Source organism: Hemitrygon akajei, chromosome 27 (assembly GCF_048418815.1).
Source record: "Hemitrygon akajei chromosome 27, sHemAka1.3, whole genome shotgun sequence".
NCBI classification, from domain to species: Eukaryota; Metazoa; Chordata; class Chondrichthyes; order Myliobatiformes; family Dasyatidae; genus Hemitrygon; species Hemitrygon akajei.
Window position 1 is genome coordinate 15,640,352 of NC_133150.1, and position 24,365 is coordinate 15,664,716.

The 24,365-nt window shown below is 41.3% G+C and overlaps 1 protein-coding gene across 1 annotated transcript; it reads right to left on the reverse strand.

Annotated features, from left to right (window-relative positions):
* Nucleotides 1-1,569: 1,569 nt before the first annotated feature.
* On the reverse strand, nucleotides 1,570-21,784 carry LOC140717147 (uncharacterized). The gene is made up of 5 exons (XM_073030417.1): nucleotides 21,413-21,784; nucleotides 7,356-7,981; nucleotides 7,027-7,180; nucleotides 4,662-4,782; nucleotides 1,570-4,061 (listed from the first exon to the last, which is right to left on the reverse strand). The coding sequence occupies exons 1-5, from the start codon at nucleotides 21,686-21,688 to the stop codon at nucleotides 3,802-3,804; spliced, it is 1,437 nt and encodes a 478-aa protein (XP_072886518.1). The 5' UTR covers nucleotides 21,689-21,784; the 3' UTR covers nucleotides 1,570-3,801.
* Nucleotides 21,785-24,365: the final 2,581 nt, after the last annotated feature.

Consider the following 24,365-nt stretch of genomic DNA (forward strand, 5'->3'; position numbering starts at 1 on the left):
GCCCTCTAAACCATCCCTACCCATGTAATTATACAGAAGGCTTTTAAGTATTGCCTCAATCACTATATCCGGTAGCTTATTCCAAATGTGCTCCACCATTTATGCAAAGAGCCTGCCTGTGTTTCCTGTTCTCATTGCTATCGTCAATGAGGTCCAGGAGCCCGAGTACCCAAACTCGATGATTCAGGAACAACTTCACCCCCTCTGCTGTCAGATTTCATGGACACCACTTCATTATTCCATGTTTTTTGCACTATTTATTTGTCTTTTTGTAATTTATAGGTTTTTATGTATTTCCACTGCTGCAACAACAAATTGCAGGTCACCCAGTATGTTAATGATAAAACGCTTGATTTCGATTCTAATTCTGATGTCCCCTTTAATCTCTCACCTCCAGTCTTAAACCTATGCGCCCACTCTATGGGAAAATGACTATGTAATTTCACCCTATCAATGCCCTTCATGGCCCTGTAGACTTCACTCAGGTCACTTCCTAATATCTAACAATTGTATAATCAGTTCTACATTTTATCTTCTTATAGCATGATTTATTGCCTGTCAGTATTGATTTCATGAATATAATTTGGTATATTTGATTACCATTTATTCTATGTTTTCCTTTACTTATGATTTTAATTTTGTTTTGTATTTTTATGATTATATTGATTTATCTTTATGATCTATGTAACACAGTGAGTGCACCTTAATGTATGGAAAGTACTATATAAAGTTATTATCGTCAGATGTATAGTTAGTTGAAATTATGTCTGTCAATCAAAGATACCTTATTTCCGCGTGTACACGAGGACACATACGCCAAAGCTAGATCACTAGATTTGAATAATTTATGGATCTCTGGCAATTGTTCAGTGACAGGATGATAATAAGTTTGTAGGAGCTTTCTAGTGCTTGCAAATTTATTATGTTCTAATCTCATCCAATTGCAGACATTTTAAAACATAGTCCCGTGCAATAACTTTCCCAAAATGGGCAACCATGTGTGAAACTTCTTTAGCTAATGAAAATAATTCACTCCTTTCACTTGAAACCAAAACAAGACACCAAATCAGATCATTAGAATTTGAAGAACTTATTTGTAAAGGTTTTCCTACTTCAGGGGCTAGTGAGTGGAGATGAGAGTTCCAACTGCTGAATACTCATTACTGCCGAATAATTAAAGCATCAGTATAGGGGTTTATGGTCTTAATATTCTCTAGGTAATGACTTAAACACATGAAAAGTGATTCTTGTTATGAAACATGTGCATAGAAATGACTTTGGTTTCAATGTATCAAATGAAAACAAATTTTTTTTCCCTACTCTATTGTTTTCCTTATTAGAGATTAACCACACACTCTGAAATAAGGTATTTGTGGTTGGTGGCCATATTCATTTCATTATATAACTGCAAAATACAAGCAGGGGAAAAGCTAGGTCACAGTACAGTAATATAGAATATTTCAGTACTATGGAATATTTTCATAATATGTGAAACACTTAACTATTTTGAAATTCAATTGCTATTGTTAAACACTAATTTTCAACACTGCAAGGATAGGTAAATACATATTAATTTCTGATTTTATGGAATTAAGTTTATTTAAATACAGAAAAAATAATTCAGTCATATTTCTTCGTCCATCCATCTTCAGAATAATAAATGTGAAATCAAAAGAGTAGCAACTGAATTCACAAAGGTAATTGTAGGAGATTAATTACCTGTACAAAGTGTGCTATGCCCCATCAGAGCTGATCAACAGACTTCTGATAAAATCATAGATATACTGCATTACTAGTACTACACCAAACAAAATTATACATCTTTTGGAAGTATGGATTATATTGATCAAAGTACGATAAGTACCACAAACAAAGCTTTCAAACCTGCTGCCTATTTAAGTTAAAAGAATGCTTAAATAACTGCATAGAGTTGCAAAAAACGGTGGCAACATTTGAACCTTGGTTGCAAATGGATTTGGTGGACAGCAGGTGGAATATGTATGGAGAATACCCTACAGAATGTGATAAGCTGTGTATTCTTGCATGTGCTGCAAGGCCTTGATAGTTTTACCATGTTTATTAATGACCTGAGCATATCAAAGTCTAAAGATGGTGCCAAGTCAGGGAAGCAGAATGCTATAGAAAGATACAAAGGGACAAATATCAAGTGGCCAAAACAAATTCAATATAAGTCCTGTATTGTTTATGCCAGAAAGGTAATACTCTGCATATTTTAAAAAGTCAGCACAACAAGGAAATTCCAGTGGATTGGAATGCAAAGGGGGAAGAAGTTATACTTCGACTACAGGGAGCCTTAGTCAAATCCCACCTGCAGTAATACATTCACGTTGTGCACGATCCTTTAAGAAGAATGCAGTGGTTTTAGAGCAGGTATACTTTCACTGTTGTACAGAGGCCTAGTTTACAGAGGCTGTTGACAAAATTGCTGTTATTTACTAAAATATGAAAATACTTAGTTTTTATTTTTATTTAGAGATATAGCATAACAACATACCCTTCCTGATCAAAGACCCTTGACGCCCAATTCCACACATGTGAGTATTTAACCTATTAACCCATATGTCTTTGGAACATGGGAGGAAACCAGAGCAACTGGAGGAAGCCCACACGGTCACAGGGAAAACGTACAAACTCCTTGCTCAGTAGTGGAATTGAACCTGCGTTTCTGATACTGTAATAGCACTATGCTAACTACTATACTACTGATCATGCTTTCCCTAAATCTACTCGATTTCCTCTGGCAGAAGAATTGAGAAGAGGGAAGGGAAAGCTGTAGAGATCTGGCACCCAATTCCTTAAAAAGCTTGGATGTTGGGCCAACTGAAGGATTCAATACAGAGATGGATTTTTTGGTGAGTAAGTATACCAAGGGTGATGGGATCAAAAGCTGATAAATACAGCACAAGTTCATGAAAGACATGATGCAACTGATAGCAATGATACTGGACTAAAAACTAGACTGTTGCACAAATTCAAGTACTACTTTGGCCAACCTTGAGGTTTTACGAATGAATAGTTATTTAGATTTCAGTAATGGTGAAAATTAAACGACCAGATTATCTCAAAAACCCTTTGATTCACTGATATTTTCCAAGGGGAGGAAATTCCTATGTGGTTTGGTCCACATGCGACTCCAAGCCTAACCAAAAGGGCTGATTCCTCAGTTCAATGACAATCAGAAAAGGACAATACATGCACATAAGTTCTTCACCTTATGAACAAATACATTTACCGAAGAAGTTCCTGTTATTAGTTTGTTCATTATCATGCCCCACAATAAATACAATCAGAAGCTCCAGCGATTACATAGGGAGTGCAAACACTGTTTCCTTACATTGCATCGTAATTCCATTTACCTCAGTTTCAAATGAAATAAGTGGACAATCAATATCCACTCTGCACTCTTACTGTGTGCCATCTGTTTTTATTCATTTACCATTTTATTGGCTTGTAAACCTATAACTAATTAGGTATAGTTATGTTGCCTGTTTCTCTGATCTATATAGTTGTATGTACTGGTCTTTGAACTGCCATTTCCTATGAAATATGACACTTTTGCAACTTTGATATAAAAACACTGGGTCCATTTTACACAAGGAGAAACTCATAATAGATCTTGGAAATAATTAATTTCAAACAGATTAACTACTTTAGCACAGAATTAGCTTGAAGAGCTCAGATAGGAAAGTCTTGTCACTTTACATTGAAAGTTGTGACTGTTTCTCCCAGCTTTTTCCTATAGGATTGGTGTTTCGTCGGGATTTTTGAAAGTCATTTCATCTAAGCACAGAGCATCCAGTTGACTCTCACAGTTGACAGATTATAATTACCAATGCTATTAATTTGGATCTTAAAACCAGAGTCCGTAATATCTAAAGCTTTCACTGTTACTCCAACTGAATCGACAGAGCTGATTTCAGCTAAACTCAGCATTATCACTGGATCCTTCAGTATGCGATGAGGAAAGTTAACTTCCCGAATGTGTGGCCAAGCACAATTCTCTGAGGTTTCACAGAAAGTTCTTACTTCTCCTGATAGACCTGTGTAAAACATAAGTGTTAAGCATTATTTTCAGCCACTTGAGTGCCCTTCCACTTCCTCCTAAAAGCAACACCTCTTTTACGACAAAAAACTCCAATGTAATTCCCCCAACTAATTTTGTGTAATTAAAATCACTTAATTAAAAACACCTCAAATTAATATAGAGGTCAGTGAGGATGAGATTGTTTTATTTAAAAATAATTCTCAAATGCAAGCTTCCCAGTGACTGAAGAGTAGCCTACATATAAGACAAAGTTCTACCTACGTATAGCAGCAAGAATCGACTCTTGTGCTGGTAGTTGACACAACAACTTCCCCCACAGCCTCTGAACTATCTCAAAATGCAAAGGAAAGGACCAGATAGTCAGTGAGCACGAGGAAGGAACTAAAGTCATCTGAGTTGAATAGATTATTGAAGATCTACACATAAAAAGGAACACTTAAATTAAGTCATGAAAGGAAAATAAAACCACGATCCACCTTGACAGCGGATGAGGAGAAAACCAGCAAATTTTTACTTAAAACCAAGATACCAACATTAGATAAATAGATTGCTTATGGTCAGTGGCACTCATACTCTCTGATGAGGCAATACTTACATTGCTCTACAGTCCTCTTGAGACTTGTTTCTATTTTTCCCAAGGTCTTTTGCAGAGTATGAGATGTTTGATTCAATGCATCTGCTAACTGTTTATTTTGATTGGCCCCATTACTTTCAACCTAAAGAGAGAAGGAATGCCAATGCTTCAATACATTTTGTTTGTTGGAACTTGCGCACAATAATCAATGTGTACAACCTGGGCTATTATCTTCAGCTCTCAAATCTATGTTTGCTTCATTTAAATGTGCTAACATGTTTAGAGGTTATACAAGTGGAGCTATAGATTTCACGGCCGTGTCACCGAGCTATGATGCAAAAGGTTTCTGATATGTCATTAACATGAGTGTATTTTTCTTTGGATAATATGTAGTTATTCTTAAGGACAGTCAGTTCAGTTTTCTCTAATGATTTCCTATTTAAATTTTAATAGATTATTTTTAAGTTCTGCAATTCCAACATAATGTATAGCTACAAACAAGAGACAATCTGGAGATGCTGAAAATCCAAGCATGCTAATAGCTATTAGGCTTGAAGGGTCATGTTTCGATATTCCACTCTCGCAGCCAAGATATGTTTGAATTAACATGCAGATCTGCCCCTCATTTCCAGCACGGTTAAAGTCACTGAAAAGGAGAGGTGACAAAATCATTTGCTGATCCAAAGGGTTTTAGGAAAATCAGCAAAGATCCTATTTATCTTGCTTCATCCTAGTTGGTCCAGAGTGAAGCCAACCATGATAAACCTTGCCCAGTTCACGCGAAAGCTAAAGAAAATAGACTGCTTAAGCTACAGTTGGCCAGGGCCCAAACAGGAGATGTTTCACATGCTTACACAAACACACTTGGACGGATTCATCTTCGTTGTTAGTGGGAAGAACCTCAGTGCAGGCAGTGAATCACTGAAACATGCAGTCACTCTTGTATGAAATTCAATATGAAAGCACCAAGTTTACACCAATTTCTGTGTTGTTTTTACTTGGGGGAAAAAAAGCTTTGCTTCACAGTTTTGCGTTCACATTGTCTGTTGTTTAATAAAGTGCACTGAAGCTATTCAAATAGTCTATCAAACCCATATAGTGCCAGATTACATTAATCAAGTCAATTCATTCCAAGCACACTGAAGCCTGCCGGCTTTATTTAGAACAGGAGTTCCCAACCCGGAGTTCACGGACTCCTCAATTGATGGTAGGGGTCCACAGCATAAAAAAGGTTGCGAACTCCTGACTTAGAAGGTAATTTAGTGATCGGAAGGATAAGTGTTAATAACATTTAAAGAAATAACAAAACAACGAACTTTACTGACATCTACTTGCTTTCTGTCAGCAGCCCCCCGCCTCCCCCCCCCCCCCCCCACCATATGTTACCTGAATAGGCACTACTGTGCCAGGAGCAAGCTGTAAGGACAAACTGCCCAGCCTGAGAGGAAGGAAGTCTGCAGAGGTTTTCACTGTCCATTTGCACTCCATGACTCCACCTAACACAAAACTGGCTGGCAGTAGGAAGATGGCAAATGCTGTGAATAGATTAAGCCTGTGGTATTTCGAATACTGGGTGAACTAGTCGTCTTTGGGGTACGGCGAGTCTGTGTCTTTGCTGTTGCTTTGCTCATGCTTAAGTGCTTGGTGGTGAGTGCCGATGCTTTTTTTTGCCGGTGGGGTGGGTAGGATTGTTGTTTGCTACCATTTACGCACGGGAGGGAAGGGAGCTGGGGTTCTAACATTGAGCTGTCATTCACTCTTTGGGGGCACTCCTCTGTTTTTGTAGATGGTTGCAAAAAGAAAGCTTTTCAGGATGTGTATTATATATATTTCTCTGAGATTAAATGTACCTTTGAAAACTTTCAAAACTTTGAGCCTATGCTAGTGTTTAGAACTGGAAAATTGGGGAAATTGGGAAATTTGGGAATTTGGCAAACCCCAGCATTAGCACTGGCATGGATAAAAATTTCCAGGGAATCTTATTTAAGATATTAAAAAATACACATGAATTCAACACAATTATATTTCATAAAGATAAATTTTAAATGATATAGATTAAGTATCCCTTATTGATAGAAATATTTTTCAAATAAGTTCCTTTAGCTCAAAGCTTCAAGCACATCAATTAAACTATTTTTCTACATTAATTATCATGTAGATTAAATACCCATCTCCAAAGACCTAAAAACTACTTCAAAGAAGTGTGAGATTCTCCAAATAGTTTATTGAAATAATGGAAAAATTAATGCAACAGGCTCAAAACTTCAATGAAAGACCTAAAACTAGCCACCATTTTGCTCAAAGCTACATATTAATTTTAAAGTGAGGTACCACCAACAAACAGCAGCTGGCAGGCTGAACTTTGTGTCTGTGAAATGGGTGTTACCTTTGTGACATGGTTTTGCAGAGTGGCCAGCATTTCATCCATGTTGTTAGTTCTCCTTTGCAGCTCACTGATATCACTGGTTACTACGCTTTGAACAGCATTCTCCAGCTCTTCCATGGAAATCTTCTCCATCTGCAACTGATTGGCCATTTTCCTGGAATGGAGACAGCAGGGAATATGGTGTTACCTGAGCAGTACTCATTTTCTGCAGAATCTCAAGTACATTAAAAGCACTAAGCATCAGTGCTACACTCCTTAACATTACATTTCACTTTTGATTGTGTTCAGTCACAATTCTTCAATCCTATAGGTGAAAAACAATTATAAACCTGATGTTTTCCAGTTCCTCTTTTCTGGACAGGTGCTCAGCTTGTTGGTGAGATGCACTGTATTTCAATGCTGATAATTCTTTGCCGTGCTGAGCTAACTGTGTCTGAATAACATCAGTCACCTCGGTAGTCTGATTGACCTGCTTTGTTAATGCAATCATGCCGTTGGAGAGAGAGGGAAGACTATGGTCCATTAATTCTTTGACTACATTGATGTCTTGAACGCTTTGCTGAAGAAACTGAAGGTCTTGCCTTTCTGCCTCTAGGCTTGCAACTCGACTTGTTAAGGTTGGTAATGAAGCAGAAAGTGAATCTACATTTTCTTCAAGTTTGGAGGTTGCAGCCTTCATACTTGCAACCTGCTGCTCTGCTCGTGCAAACTCAACCTCTTGAAGAACTTTGACCGTATTCTCCAGTTGAGCCAAGTCGTTCCTTTTGAGGAAGTCCTTCCTGAGCTCACCCAGGCTTTTACTCATCTCTGACTGGAGCACAGCCACTTTACTAATCACGTTGGCTGACTGAATCTGTGTTACGGCTTCTGTTGTCATTTCTATTTTCCTTTTTGATTCAGCCCAGGTGATCTCGAGATCCTGCAGCCTTTGTTCATTAGCTTCTGCGACCAACAACTGAAATAAAAGCAGAAACATTGTTTTCAGAGGAGGGAAAAACACAAATGTGTTTTCTAAATTTATTTATTCTCCATAAAGGAGGCACAGACAGTGTATTATGCCTAAACAAGGGATACTATAATGGGATGAGGAAAGAGTTGGATAGGGTAGACTGGGAACACAGGCTATATGGTGGGATGGTTGAGGAAGACTTTCAAAGAGACTTTTCACAGTGCTCAACAAATGTATATTCCAGTTAAGAGCAAGGACAGTAAGGGGAGAGTGGGTGGGGGAGGGGGGGGGAAGAGCCAGCCGTGGATAACCAAGGAAATAAAGGAAGGCATCAAACTAAAAGCTTGTGTGTACCAAGTTGCCAAGAGTAGTGGGGAACTGGAAGATTGGGAAAATTTTTAAAAGCAACAAGAACCACTAAGCGAGCAATAAAGAAAGGGAAGGTAGATTATGAAAATAAACTGGCACAAAATATGAAAATGGATAGTAAAAGTTTTTATATTTATATAAAGCGGAAAATGCGGCTAATGTGAACATAGGTCGCTTGGAGGACAAGAAGGGGGAATTGATATTGGGTAATGAGGAAACGGCCAAGGCTTTGAATGACTATTTTGTGTTGGTCTTTATGGTGGAGGACACATCTAACATGCTAAGGAGAGATGTTATGGATGTGAGGGGAGGTGAGGACCTCAATACAATAGCTACCACTAAAGAGGTAGTGCTGAACAAACTTGTGGGCCTGAAGATAGATAAGTCTCCTGGTCCTGATGGAATGCATTCCAAGGTACTGAAAGAAATTGCAGGTTATAGTAGAAGCTTTGGTGATAATTTACTAAAATACTCTGGATTCTGGGCAAGTCCCAGTGGATTGGAAGATGGCGAATGTACGCCAATGTTCAAAAAAAGGATGTAGTTCAACATCTGAAGCTGGGAAAATGATTGAAGCTATCATTAAAGAAGAAATAGCGAGGCATCTGGACAGAAATGGATCCGACATGCAGACGCAGCTCAGATTCAGCAAAGGCAGGACAAACTTACTGGAGTTCTTTGAGGATATATTGAGCGCAGTGGATAGAGGAGAACAGATGGATGTTATTTCCAGAAGCCATTTGATAAGGTGCCATATAAAAGACTTACCCATAACAGAAGGATGTATAGAGTTGGGGGTGATGTATTAGCATGGGTAGAGGATTGGTTAACTATTAGAAAGCTGAGAGTTGAGATACATGGGTGTTAATCTAGTTAGCAATCATTGGTGTGCCGTACGGGTCAGTGGTCCGCAAGTGATCACGATATACATTAATGAACTTGAAGAGGGGACCAAATGTAGTGTATCTAAGTTTGCTGATGACACTAAATTAAGGGAAATTCAAATTGTGCATAAGATACAGAGAGTCTGCAGAGAGAAAAGTTAAGTGAGTGGGCAAGGTTCTGGCAGATGTTGGTAAATGTGAGGTCATCCATCTTGGATGAAAAATGGAAGATCAGATTATTATTTAAATGGTAAAAAATTGCAGCATGCTGCTGTGCAGAGGGACTTCAAAATGCTTGTGCATGAATCACAAAAAGTTGGTTTACAGGTGCAGCAGGCTATCAAGAAGGAAAATGAAATTTTGGCCTTCACTGCTAAAGGGACTGAATTTAAGAGAAGGGAGATTATGCTGCAACTGTACAGGGTACTGGTGAGCTGGACCTGGAGAACTGCAGTTCTGCTCTCCGTAGTTGAAGAAGGATATACTGGCTTTGGAGGCGGTGCAGAGTAGGTCCACCAGATTAATTCCAGAGATGAGAGGGTTAGACTCAATCTATGAGCAGAGATTGAGTCGCCTGGGACTGTAGTCTCTGGAGTTCAGAAGAATGAGAGGAGATCTTACAGGAACATATAAAATTTTGAAAGGGATAGATTAGAGGCAGGAAAATTGTTTCCACTGGTAGGTAAGACTAGAACTAAAGGACATAGCCTCAAGATTTGGGGGAGTAGATTTAAGATGGAGATGAGGAGGCTTTTCCCAGAGAGTGTTGAATCTATGGAATTCTCTGCCCAATGAAGCAGTCGCGGTGAACTCGGTAAATATGTTTAAGATAAGGTTGGATAGATTTTGCATAGTAGGGGATTTAAGGGTTATGGGAAAATGACAGGTAGGTGGAGATGAGTCCATGGCCAGATCAGCCATGATCTTATTGAATGGCGGAGCAGGCTCGACAGGCTCGACAGGCCAGATGGCCTACACCTGCTCCTATTTCTTATGTTCTTATGTAGGGTGGGTGGCAAAAAAAAACAAAAATAGTGTGCTGTCACACTGTCGGGATGGGCAGGCAGATGACAGGACAAAATCGCAGCCAGCAGAGTGAGTATCAGTGCATTAGGGATGCAGATTCAATACAGGTAGCAAATACAGCAGCACCTAAAGTGTTAAATCTCAATGCACACAGTACATGAAATAAGTGGGTGATCTTGTTGCACTTTTACAGATTTTTGGGTATGATGTTGTGGCCATCACTGAATCGTGGCTGAATGATGGTTGTGGTTGGGGGGCGGAACATCAAAAATTACACATTGTATCGGAGGGATAGGAAGGTAGGCAGAAGGGTGGTATGGCTCTGCTGGTAAAGAATGGCATCAAATCATTAGAAAGGTGTGACATAGGATCAGAAGATGTTGAATCCTTGGAGGATGAGTTAAGAAACTGCAAGGGTAAAAGGACCCTGATGGCTATTATCTATAGGCCTCCGAATAGTAGCTGGGATATGGACTACAGACTACAATGAGAAATAGGTGTGTCAAAAGGGCAATGTTATGATAGTCATGGGATTTCTTAACATGTAGGTAAATGGGGAAAATCAGGTTGGTAATGGATCCCAAGAGAGAGTGAATTTGTTGAATGTCTATGAGACGACTTTTAGAGCAGTTTGTCATTGAGCCCACTAGGGGATCAGCTGTACTGGATTGCGTATTAAATAATGAACTGGAGGCAATTAGGGAGCTTAAGGTAAAGGAACCCTTAGGAGTGTGTGATCACAATATGATTGAGTTCAACTTGAAATTTGATTAAAGAGACAGTAAGCTCTGACGTAGCAGTATTTCATTGGAGTGAATGAAATTACAGTGGTATGAGAGAGAAGTTGGCCAAAGTAAATTGGAAGGAGATGCTGGCAGGGATGACAGCAGAGCAACAATTACTTGAGTTTCTGGGGAAAAAACGAGGAAGGTGCAGGATAGATATATTCCATTAACAAAGTAATACTCAAATGGCAAAATAGTACAACTGTGGCTGACAAGGGAAATCAAAGCTAATGTAAAAGCAAAAGAGGGGGCATACAACAAATCAAAAATTAGCAGGAAGACAGGATTGGGAAGCTTTAAAAAAACCTACAGAAAGCAACAAAACAAATCATTAGGAGAGTATAGATGAAATATGAAAGCAAGCTAGGAAACAATATCAAGGTGGATAGAAAAAGCTTTTACAAGCAAATAAAACTAAAAGAGAGATGAGAATGGATATAGGACCGCTAGAAAATGAGGCCAGAGAAATAATGATGGGGGACAAGGAGATGGCAGAGGAACTAAATAAGTATTTTGCATCAGTCTTCTATGTGGAAGACACTAGCCATGTGCCAGGTGTGAGGGAAGAGAAGTGACGGCAGTTTACTATTACGAAGGAGAAGGTGCTTAAAAAGCTGAAAAACTGCACCCTGGGGTTCTGAAAAAGTTGCAGTAGAGATTGTGGAGGCATTTGTAATGATATTTCAACAATCATTGAACTCTGGCAGCATTCCGGAGAACTGGAAAATTGTAAATGTCACTCCATTCTTTAAGAAAGGAGGGAGGCAGCAGAAAGGAAATTATTGACCAGTTAGCCTGACCTCAGTGGTTGGGAAGATGCTGGAGTCAATTGTTAAGGATAAGATTATGGAATACGTGGTGACACAGGACAAAACAGGAAAAAGTCAGCATGCTTTCCTTAAGGGAGAATCTTGCCTGACGAACCTGTTGGAATTCTTTGAGGAAATTACAAGATAAAGGGGATGCAGTGAATGTTCTATTTTTGGATTTTCAGAAGGCAATAGACAATAGGTGCAGAAGTAGACCATTCGGCCCTTCGAGCCTGCACCGCCATTTTGAGATCATGGATGATCAATTACTATCAATACCCGGTTCCTGCCCCATATCCCTTGATTCCCCTATCCATAAGATACCTATCTATCTCCTTCTTGAAAGCATCCAGAGAATTGGCATCCACTACCTTCCGAGGCAGTGCATTCCAGACCCCCACAACTCTCTGGGAGAGAAGTTTTTCCTTAACTCTGTCCTAAATGACCTACCCCTTATTCTCAAACCATGCCCTCTGGTACTGGACTCTCCCAGCATCTGAAACATATTTCCTGCCTCTATCTTGTCCAATCCCTTAATAATCTTATATGTTTCAATCAGATCCCCACTCAATCTCCTTAATTCCAGCGAGTACAAGCCCAGTCTCTCTAACCTCTGCGTAAGACAGTCCAGACATCCCAGGAATTAACCTCGTGAATCTACGCTGCACTTCCTCTACAGCCAGGATGTCCTTCCTTAACTCTGGAGACCAAAACTGTACACAATACTCCAGGTGTGGTCTCACCAGGGCTCTGTACAAATGCAAGAGGGTTTCCTTGCTCTTGTACTCAATTCCCTTTGTAATAAAGGCCAACATTCCATTAGCCTTCTTCACTGCCTGCTGCACTTGCTCATTCACCTTCAGTGACTGATGAACAAGGACTCCGAGATCTCTTTGTATTACTCCCTTACCCAACTCTATACCGTTCAGATAATAATCTGCCTTCCTGTTCTTACTCCCAAAGTGGATAACCTCACACTTATTCACATTAAACGCCATCTGCCAAGTATCTGCCCACTCACCCAGCCTATCCAAGTCACCCTGAATTCTCCTAACATCCTCATCACATGTCACACTGCCACCCAGCTTAGTATCATCAGCAAATTTGCTGATGTTATTTTCTATGCCTTCATCCAAATCGTTAATGTAAATGGTAAACAGCTGTGGTCCCAATACCGAGCCCTGTGGCACCCCACTAGTCACCACCTGCCATTCCGAGAAACAGCCATTCACCGCTACCCTTTGCTTTCTATCTGCCAACCAGTTTTCTATCCATGTCAATGCCTTCCCCCAATGCCCTGAGCTTTGATTTTATCCACCAATCTTCTATGTGGGACCTTATCAAATGCCTTCTGAAAATCGAGGTACACTACATCCACTGGATCTCCCCCGTCTAACTTCCTGGTTACATCCTCGAAAAACTCCCAACAGATTAGTCAAGCATGATTTACCCTTGGTAAATCCATGCTGGCTCGGCCCAATCCTATCACTGCTATCTAGATATGCCACTATTTCATCCTTAATAATGGACTCTAGCATCTTTCCCACCACCGATGTCTCTGTTTTCTGTTTTCTCCCTCCCTCCTTTCTTAAAAAGTGGGATAACATTAGCCATTCTCCAATCCCCAGGAACTGATCCTGAATCTAAGGAACATTGGAAAATGATTACCAATGCATCCGCAATTTCCAGAGCCACCTCCTTTAGTACCCTAGGGTGCAGACCATCTGGACCTGGGTATTTGTCAGCCTTCAGTCCCATCAATCTTCTCATCACCGTTTCCTTCCGAATGTCAATCTGTTTCATTTCCTCTGTTACCCTATGTCCTTGGCCCATCCATACATCTGGGAGATTGCTTGTGTCTTCCTTAGTGAAAACAGATCTAAAGTACTTATTAAATTCTTCTGCCATTTCTCTGTTTCCCATAACAATTTCACCCAATTCATTCTTCAAGGGCCCAACATTGTTCTTAACTATCTTCTTTCTCTTCACATACCTAAAAAAGCTTTTGCTATCCTCCTTTATATTCCTGGCTAGCTTGCGTTTGTACCTCATTTTTTCTCCCTGTATTGCCTTTTTAGTTAAGTTCTGTTGTTCCTTAAAAACTTCCCAATCATCTGTCCTCCCACTCACCTTAGCTCTCTCATATATCCCTTTTTTTAATGCTATGCAATCTCTGACTTCCTTTGTCAACCACTATGGCCCCTTTCCCCCCTTTGAATCCTTCCTTCTCTGGGGATGAACTGATTTTGCACCTTGTGCATTATTCCCAAGAATACCTGCCATTGCTGTTCCACTCTCTTTTCTGCTAGGCTATCCGTCCAGTCAACTTTGGCCAGCTCCTCCCTCATGGCTCCATAGTTTCCCCTGTTCAACTGCAACACTGACACCTCCGAGCTGCCCTTATCCTTCTCAAATTGCAGATAAAAGCTTATCATATTGTGATCACTACCTCCTAATGGCTCCTTTACTGCGAGATCGCTTATCAAATCTTGTTCATTACATAACACTAAATCCAGAATAGTCTTGTCCCTGGTCGGCTGTCGTACAAGCTGTTCCAAGAATGCATCCCGTAGGCACTCTACAAACTCCCTATCCTGTGGTCCAGCACCAACCTGATTCTCCCAGTTCACCTGCATGTTGAAATCCCCCATAACTACTGCGACATTACCTTTGCAACATGCCAATGTTAACTCCCTATTCAACTTGCACCCAATATCCATGCTACTGTTTGGTGGCCTGTAGACAACACCCATTTGGGTCCTTTTGCCCTTACTGTTCCTCAGTTCTATCCACACAGACTCTACTTCTCCTGACCCTATGTCCCCCCTTGCAAAGGACTGAATCACATTCCTCACCAACAGGGCCACCCCACCCCCTCTGCCCACATTTCTGTCCCTACGATAGCAAGTATACCCTTGTACATTCATTTCTCAGGTCTGATCTTCCTGCAGCCATGTCTTCGTTATCCCAACAACATCAGAGTTACCCATTCGCACCTGGGCTTCAAGCTTATCTGCCTTATTTCTGACACTTCATGCATTCAGATATAGAATTTTTAGCCCATTTCTCCTCTCTCTGTTTGAATCGCTGACTATTGTGCTTAACCCAGCTCCCCGAACTCCCATCGGGCTATATGCCCCTAGAATTTTGTTGTCCTTCCTAAATTTACTTATTCTTTCAACACATTTAACTCCATGTTCCGTCAGACCATCTCTCTGTACACGAGTCCTCCTTATCACTTGTTCCGCCCCACCTTCCTCTACTACACACTTAATATTCCGGAACCGTGTAGTCCCCACCTGTCCTTTATTCTTCCTCTCGCTATCCCCTCTCACATTCTGGATCCCCGCCCCCTGCAAATTTAGTTTAAACCCCCCCAAGAAGCACTAGCAAACTTCCCTGCAAGAATGTTAGTACCGCTCCAGTTCAGGTGTAAACCGTCCCTTCGGAACAGATCCCACCTTCCCTGGAACAAAGCCCAATTATCTAAAAACCTGAAGCCCTCCCTCCTGCACCATCCTCTTGGCCATGTATTAATCTGTATAATCCTTCTGTTCCTTGCCTCACTCGCACGTGGCACAGGTAGCAATCCTGAGATTGTTACCCTGGAGGTCCTGCTCTTCAGCTTCGCACCTAACTCCCTGAACTCCCTACGCAGGACCCCCTCACTCATCCTACCCATGTCATTGGTGCCTACATGGACCACAACATCTGGATTCTTGCCCTCCCTCTCGAGAATAACCTGCACCTGATCTGAGATGTCTCGGACCCCGGCACCAGGGAAGCAACATACCATCCGAGACTCCCGATCTTTCCCACAAAATCTCCTATCCGCCCCCCTGACTATAGAATCCCCTATCACTACCACTCTCTTCTCTTCCCTCCTCCCCTTCCTAGTCGCGGGTCCAACCTCAGTGCCAGAGACAGGACCACTGCAGCTTGTTCCTGGTAGGTCATCCCCACCAACAGTATCCAAAACGGTATACTTACTTTTGATGGGAACGGCCACAGGGGTGCTCTTCTCTCTCTGTCTGCTCCCCCTGCCTCTCTTGACTGTCACCCATTTGCCTACCTCCTGTCTTTTCGGTGTGACTGCCTCCCGATAACTCTTATCTATCTCTGCCTCTGCCTTTGATAAGCTGCCACTCATGAGGCCGATTACCAAGTTATGAGCCCACAGTGTTACAGGAAAGTTACTGGCATGGCTTGGGCATTAGCTGATTAGTAGCAGGCAGTGATTGGGATCCCTTTCTGGTTGGTTGCCAGTCCCTAGTGATATTTCGCTAGGAGAAATGGGCAAGAAAATGGCAAATGAAATACATGGCCAGGCACATTTCTAGAATAAATAAATGTGCAGCCCATTTTCTAAATGGGGAGAAAATCCAACACTCTGGGATGCAAAGGATCTTGGGAGTTCTTGTGCAGAACACCCTAAAGGTTAACTTGCAAGTTGAGGCTGTGGTGAGGAAGCCAAATACAATGCTAGCATTCATCTCAAGGGGTCTAGAATACAAGAGCAGGGATGTGATGCTGAGGCTTTCTAAGGCACTGGTGAGGCCTCATCTCGAGTATTGTGAACAGTTTGGGCTCCTCCTCTAAGGAAAAACGTGCTAGCATTGGAGAGGGTTCCAAGGAGGTTAAGAAGTATGATTCCAGGAACAAAAGGGTTATTGTATGAGTAACATTTCATGGCTCTGGGCCTGTACTCACTGGTAATTAGATGGATGAGGGGGGGATCTCATTGAAACCTTTTGAATGTTGAAAGACCTAGTCAGAGTAGATGTGGAAAGGACATTTCCCATGGTGGGGGAGTCTAGGACAAGAGGGCACAGTCTCAGGATACAGGGGTTTCCATTTAAATCAGAGGTGCAGAGAAATTTCTTTAGCCATAGGATGGTGAATTTGTGGAATTTGTTACCACAGGCAGCTGTGGGGCCAGGTCATTAGGTGTATATCAAGGTTCTTGATTGGCCACGGCATTAAAGGCTCCAGGGAGAAGGCCGCGGAGTGGGGCTGAGGAGGTAAAAGAAAGGATCAGCCATGATTCAATGGCAGAGCAGACTCAATTGGCCAAATGGCCTAATTCTGCTCCTATGTCTTATAGAAAAAAGGCAACTGTTAATTTTGTGCAGGAAGAATATGTTTTCATAGAAACATAGAAAACATACAGCACAATACAGGCCCTTAGGCCTACAAAGCTGTGCCAAACATGTCCCTACCTTAGAACTACCTCGTCTTTACCCAAAGCCCTCTATTTTTCTAAGGTCCATGTACCATCCAGCAGTCTCTTAAAAGACCCTATCGTTTCCACCTCCATCCCATTCCACGCACTCACCACTCTGTGCGTTAAAAACTTACCCTTGACATTTCCTCTGTACCTGCTTCCAAGCACCTTATAACTATGCCCTCTCGTGCTAGCCATTTCAGCCCTGGAGAGAAGCCTGACTATCCATGCGATCAATGCCTCTCATTATCTTATACACCTCTCATCCTTCGTCGCTCCAAGGAGAGAAGGCCAGGTTCACTCAACCTATTCTCATAAGGCATGCTCCCCAATTCAGGCAACATCCTTCTAAATCTCCTCTGCACCCTTTCTATGGTTTCCACGTCCTTCCTATAGTGAGGAGACCAGAATTGCGTACAGTACTCCAAGTGGGGTCTGACCAGGGTCCTATATAGCTGCAATTTTCAATTTCACTCCTCCATATCAGCAAAGGTCTCCGGCTATCCATGTATCTGGAAACAACAGACTAATTTGTGATTTTATTATCAGCTAAAAGGACTTACACCATCTTGTGTAAGATTCAGGGTACGTACTCCCTAAATGCAAATCAGTAAGACATCACTTGCCAACAAGGAAATCATGGTAGTTATATGTTAACATCTGGGATTTTACAAGGGAGTTGAAAGGAAATGATTATCATTTATAATTTACAATTCAAAACCTTGCATAAAATGACTTAACTATTGTTTAGCATTGACCGAGATCAAAAGGAACTAATTTTATCCTGGCTTGGGATTAGGCAAATAATGGTTTTCCTTCTCACTCTCCTCTTCCTCTGTCCCCCCCTTCAACTTTCTAACCTCTTCTCTACTGCCTATCGCTTCCCCCTGGGTCTCCTTCTCTTTCCCTTTCTCTCCCATCAAATTCCTTCTTCTCCAGCCCTTTATCTTTCCACCCACTTGGCTCCACCTATCACCTTACAGCTAGCCTCCTTCCTCTCCCCTCTCTTTTTATTTGTGACCTCCCCTCCCCCTTCCTTTTTTTTTCCCATGAAGGAGGATCTGGGCCTGAAATGTTGACTGTTTATTCATTTCCATAGATGCTTGGCTGACCTTCTGAGCTCCTCCAGCAGTTTGTGCGGGTTGCTTCAGATTTCCAGACTTCCTTGTTTTTCAAATAATGGTTGAGTGCACTAACCACTACTTTAAATTTTACAATGAACGAATTGCATGATATTGAAAATATCTGGACAGGTTCAGGGATAGGAATGGTTTAGAGTATGGGTTCCCAACCTTTTCTATGCCATAGACCCCTACCATGTACCGAGGGGTCTGTGGACCCCAGTTTGGGAATCCATGGTTTCAAGGAATGTGGGCAAGATACAGACATAGAGGACCAACACAAAATGGAACTTTGCTAGGCTTGGACAAACAGGACTAGTTTCTGTGCTGTTTAACTATAACAATGAAAGGATTTAATGTTTAAAGGACAAGTGCTTTTTTGCAGTAACTATAAATTCAATCTTGTTTCACAAAAAGGGAGAATTTCTGAACATATTTAGTGTATTTGGGCACAGATTATTCTAGAGAGTGGTGCACTATTCATTATATCAAAGACAGAGAACCCATAAGATCAATGGCAGGACAGCAAAAAATTGTACATTAATCATAAATAGGTAAATGATGAACATTGATATCAGAAGTTATATTCATTTATTCTTTCTTACTTCTTTTCTAATATTTGTATATCGATGCATTTGTAATGCCACTGTGACACTGTAAATCCCTTTGGGATCAATAAAGTATCTATCTATCTATGTATTGCCACAAAATATTAACATATATTATAATGTTTATTTGACTTAGCTCTGATTCAACAATTAATAATAAATTATTGCAACATGACACTGTTGTTGGGCTTTGGTTACAAGTCAAGTTTTATCTTTTCACTTGTGTGACCTTAAACTGCATCCCGCATATGATTATTTCAGTTATTTTATATCATAACCAGCTTTATTTCATTTGTTATGTACCCGACATTTTCACCACCCGCTCTCAGCCATCATTGGAATCTCAGTCTCTCTGGGTCTTCCCCCTCTCACAAGTTTCCCCATGTTGTCTGCAGTCTCCTGCACCCTCTGCAACTTGAAATATGCTGGTTTCCTAATTGCCCTGTTCTGAGGAAAGGCCATTGACTTGAATGTTCACTGCTTTTCTCCACAGTTGCCACCTGACATGCTGAGTCTCGAACTTCCTGCCTTTATTTCCAAAACTTAGATGCCTGCCAGATTTGTCAAGTCAGACATCCTGCTGCACACGTATGTAGAATCTTTAGTGGTTGTGTAAAGGTTAACATGGGCACTAATTGAATTTCACGTGACACATTATTGTACGCTACACCACAGTTCACTGACAAAACTACGAAGGTGAGGAAAATCCTGAGACACCGTCAGGAAAATAAGGAGCAGGATCGAAAGTCTCTTAGCTGTGTTAATTTGGCAAATGAAGATATATTCTGGGTGAAAACGCAGGACACCATTACCTTTACCTCAATATTCAATTGAGGAAGATTCAGGTGCTCTTGTCAGTATCAAACATCATGAACACTATTACTACAAAGCAACTTTCAACTATACATCCAGGTGAAGATCATTGGAAGGAGTGTTTGGAATGCAGCTGCATTAACAAGAGTTCTGGGTGTTTGAGTCATAATGTGCAATTTGAAACTTCAGCATGACTTTATAATCAATATTGTTTGATTTAAACAAATGAGGCAAACCCAAGCAACTTCTGAGGACTCTTGTGAAGTACAGGCTCCTAGCGTTGTTCTCCATTTCAAATAATAACAGCAAAATGTAAAGCTCCTAGAAATCACTCAATGATTCAAGATCCAAATGACATATATCAAACCCGAAAATCACTGACGCACAACTTCCACTTATAGCACAAAATGTCAATGCTCATTTTATTTCCGTAAAAGATTTCCTTCGCTTATCTTTGTTTCTGAGCTCCAGAATAACATGGTGGCATGTATTGCTCTTTAAAATAAAAAGACGTGATGCAGAGGCATGCCTGCTGCACGTGAATGTTGCCTGAATCATGCATAGTTGTCAGTTCCATTTGTTTTCTCCATCTCTCTTGTAATGCAACAAATTATAGGCACATGTACAAGAGCATGGTAGTGTAGTGGTTAGCACAACATTTCCCAACATCTGCAGGACCAGAGTCCCAGGACTGGAAAACTCCCGATGTTATAGTCTTTTCAAATGAATTGTACAGGGATAAACCTAGGAAGTAGATTGGCTGAGCAGGGTTAGAGTCGGACAAGTATAGTCAGATAGAGAATTGCCAATATGGATCTATAAAGAACTACTATTACAGACTGTTGAATGGATGTCTCGATTATAAGGATGAACTCGTCCTACATATACTGTCATGGTCTCATTGTCATCCAAACGGCACCTTCTATGTAACACTATATTCTGCCTGATCACATTGTTTTTCCATTTGTACACCCTGCTATGCTTAGAAATCATCTGCATGGATGGAAATTTATCGATCTACTCTCAGCACATGTGACATTAAAATCAATTAACAATTAAAATGTGCTTGATTAGGGTGGAGAAGGAGTTTAACATGATTCTAGGGGATGCTGAACTTCGTTTCTGTGGATTGACTGGAGAAATGGGCTGACCGACTCAAAACAGAATACGTTTTAAGGAGAATTGATGAACATACTTAAAATCACGAGTGATTGACAGCGAAACATTACTGACTGGCTGAGACAAAGCACTGGATGACATGGAATGACAAGAATTGTGGCTGCCCGCAAGGAGACGAATCTCAAGGTTGTATATAGTATACCTACTTTGATAATAAATGTACTTTGAACTTTGAGAATCACACGAGGAATTTTTTTATGTTAGTCAGAGGGTGCAGGTAGAGACTTGATGGGCTGAGTGGCATCTTTCCGAACTGTAACCATTCTGTGAGTCTGTTGGGTCTGAACATCATTCATACCTCCCGGTATGAGGACAAGTCTGCTTTCTAAATCTGTGATTGTCAAATTGAACCCTGTGATATCAGAAGTTCCCAACTGACTGACCCGTCGGATGTTTCCCATTTTTTAATTCCATTCTAAATCATCTCCTGCTTTGACATCAGTTATAGTGACCACCACGTCATCTCTGAAATCCGTTTATTGGTCAGTAACTGTAGTTTAAATATTCAGTTGGGAACTCTTTCCTACCGCCTGCAGTCATTACTGCAGAGAGTTAGTTCCCTGCCACGATCGCAAACTTTAGGGGGGTGGGTGAATTGAATCCCCAGGCTGGTACTTACCTTCTCGTTCAGCTCCTTCACCTGAGAATGGATTATTTCGACCTGAGACAGTCTCTTCCGCAGAATTTGAATGGTCTGATCCAGGCTGTCGATGGTTTGAAGTTGCTGCTGAATGTACCAGCCGGCAATCCCGCACCCGGCCACCACTAGCAGCAGGACAGCCCACAGAACGGTTAGACCGGCCGAGGTGGGGGCAGAGTGGGACACGTACTTACTGTCAGCTCGGGCAGCGTTTTCTTCGCCCCGCTGACCGCTTTTCCCTTTACGACTTCTCATCGTTAGAAACTTATCCGAAACTTTTCCTCCAATTTCACTCCCGGGTTAGAAATTGACCTGATTGACATCCGATTCCTGGCAAGCAGGAGGAGGAACCACAAAGATTGCCCAATCGGAGACCAAAACTAGTTTGACAGTTGTCTGTGCCAATCATAGGAGGACACCCGGCTTTAGACGAACCAATCATAAACATGCATTGTGACGCTACAAATGATATAAAAAATATCGTTCTCCACATACATTTAATGCAACCCATTCGATCCTTGTAGAGACCTGATTAAAATAGAGGCAGAAACAATGTTTAATATAGAATTACATCGTAATAATACCACGTAAATATGGTATTGTCAACTTAAATAATGTGTAAAGAATGGTGTCAAATAGAAAACAACGTGAACATCAGGGGTAAGGCAAAAATGGGGATATGTTTAAAAATCTGCAAAGGAGGACTTTAAGAAAACTTATACAGACACAATAAGAGAGTAAATCAGCTAATTTGTACACGATACAAGGAAACAATGTTAAGTTTCTTAGAAGGCGAGACTGGAGATTAATATCGACAAATAGAGAAATGGCAGAGATTCTAGATACTGTAATTCTGTTTGTCCTTCATTAACTAACATCCAAAGAATAGATAATCGAGGACGGTCGTAGAGAATGGAGATAAGAATCAATCTCTAATAGCAGAGGAGAAGCACTAGCCAAACTATGGGGCTATAGTGTGAGATCTCTTATTTCTGATTATCTGCATGCTTGGGTCTTAATTAGGTGCAGAGATTGTAAATGCGTTGATTGTAATCGGTCAACCGTGAAGCGGTTCAGAGGAATGAAAAACCATGAGTTTAAAACAACATTTCAACAGAAATGGGTGGATTAACGGGCTGGAATACGAAGAGTTTGCAGAAGAAAACAGAATCAGGTTTAATATAACCGGCATATGTCGTGAAGTGACTTTGCGGCAGCTGTATAATGCAATACATTGTAAACATATAAGTATATATGTGTATTAAATAGTTTTTAAAATAAGTAGTGCAAAAACAGAAATAAATTTTAAAAAAATTAGGGAGGTAGCGTTCATGGGTTCAATGTCCGTTTAGGAATCGAATGGCAGAAGGGAAGAAGCCGTTCCTGAATCGCTGAGTGTGTGCCTTCAGGCTCCTGTACCTCCTTCCTGACAGTAGCAGTAAGAAGAGAGCATGTCCAGGGTGGTGGGGTCCTTTACGACGGGCGCTGCCTTCCTGAGGCGCTGCTCCTTGAAAATGTCTTGGATACTACGGAGGCTGGTGGCTATGATGGAGCTGACTAATTTTACAACTTTCTTCGATCATGTGCAGTAGTTCCTCCTCTTCCTCCCCACCGCCCCCATAGCAGACGGTGGTGCAACCATTTAGAATGCTTTCCACCACTGACGGTACATCTGTAGAAGTTTTCAAGTGATTTAGGTGACAAAGAAATCTAATAAAGTATAGCCCTTCTTTATAGCTGTATCGATATGTTGCGTCCAGCTTAGGTCCGCAGAGCTATTGACACCCAGGAACTTGAAACTGCTCTCTCTCTCTCACCACTTCTGAGTCCCCTGTGAGGATTGGTTTGTGCAGCTGTGCTTAGTGAAAAGGCGAGAAGTTGGTATATAGAGTATAATGTGGCAAAATGTGAGTTTTTCCACTTTGGAAGGTAAAATCATAAAGCAAATAATTGTTAAAATAATAGATCATCTGGCTGAGCGGTTTCACAAAATCATCCTTGCCCTCAATGCTTTGTGGACTGCAGGAGGTGGAAGGTGGGAGAACACCCCCAGGGGATGGCAGTGGAAAGGGTGAGCATCTTCAGGTCATGGACGTCAACGTCTCAGAGCACCAGTCCTCCACCCGGCGCATTGATGCAATCATGCAGAAAGCACACCAGTGGCTCGACTTTGTTAGGAGTCTGTCGGTACCTCCAGTTGAACTTTATCTTTTTGTGTGTTTTCCCCTAGCTGTCAGTCCGTGATTTTGTATTGCCATGTGCTCTTGTTTGTTTTCATGCCCCATGTGCTCCTGTCCCCTCTCCTGCCCTACTCCGGCCCCTGTATTACTGAATACTCCGCCTCTCACCTATTTCTCATTTCACCTGTTTTGCTGCCACCTGTGTCTCAGTGTGCTCCACCTATCATCTGCCTCTCTGTTTATTGCTCAGTGTATTTCAGTCCTGTGTTTTCACCTGTTTGTTGCCAGGTTATGCCAGTGAGTACTCCTGAGCCTTTCCAGCATTCCTATCTGAACTCCGTCCGTACGAATATCTACTCTGTCTGTTTCCCAATTCTGGTTTTTGGATTTCTCTAGATGTTTTGATCTCTGCCTGAACTTTGATTGCACCTCGGGATTTGCTTCTTAATTAATATCACTGTGTGCACGGTACTGGATCCCTGCGCTGGCACCCTGGCAGAGTCTGAGTGGATTTGGTAGGCGACTAAAGACTCTAGCAAAACTACAGATGTATGGTGGAAAGCATTCTGACTGGTTGCAACCCTTGCGTGGAGGTCTCAACGCACAAGATCGAAAGAGGCTGCAGAAGATTGTAGACTCATCCAGTTCCAACATGGGCCTAGATCTCCCCACCATTGAGGACATGTTCAAAATGCAGTGCCTTAAGTAGGTAAAGACCCTCACCATCCGGGGCGTGCCTTCTGCTCATTAGT

Coding starts and splice junctions, on each gene's coding strand:
- LOC140717147 (XM_073030417.1), bottom strand. CDS start 21,688: ATGAGAAGTCGTAAAGGGAAAAGCGGTCAGCGGGGCGAAGAAAACGCT. Junction 4,783..7,026: donor TGCAAAACCATGTCACAAAG/GTAACACCCATT, acceptor TTCTCTCTTTAG/GTTGAAAGTAATGGGGCCAA. Junction 4,062..4,661: donor CAAGAGGACTGTAGAGCAAT/GTAAGTATTGCC, acceptor TGTTTTACACAG/GTCTATCAGGAGAAGTAAGA.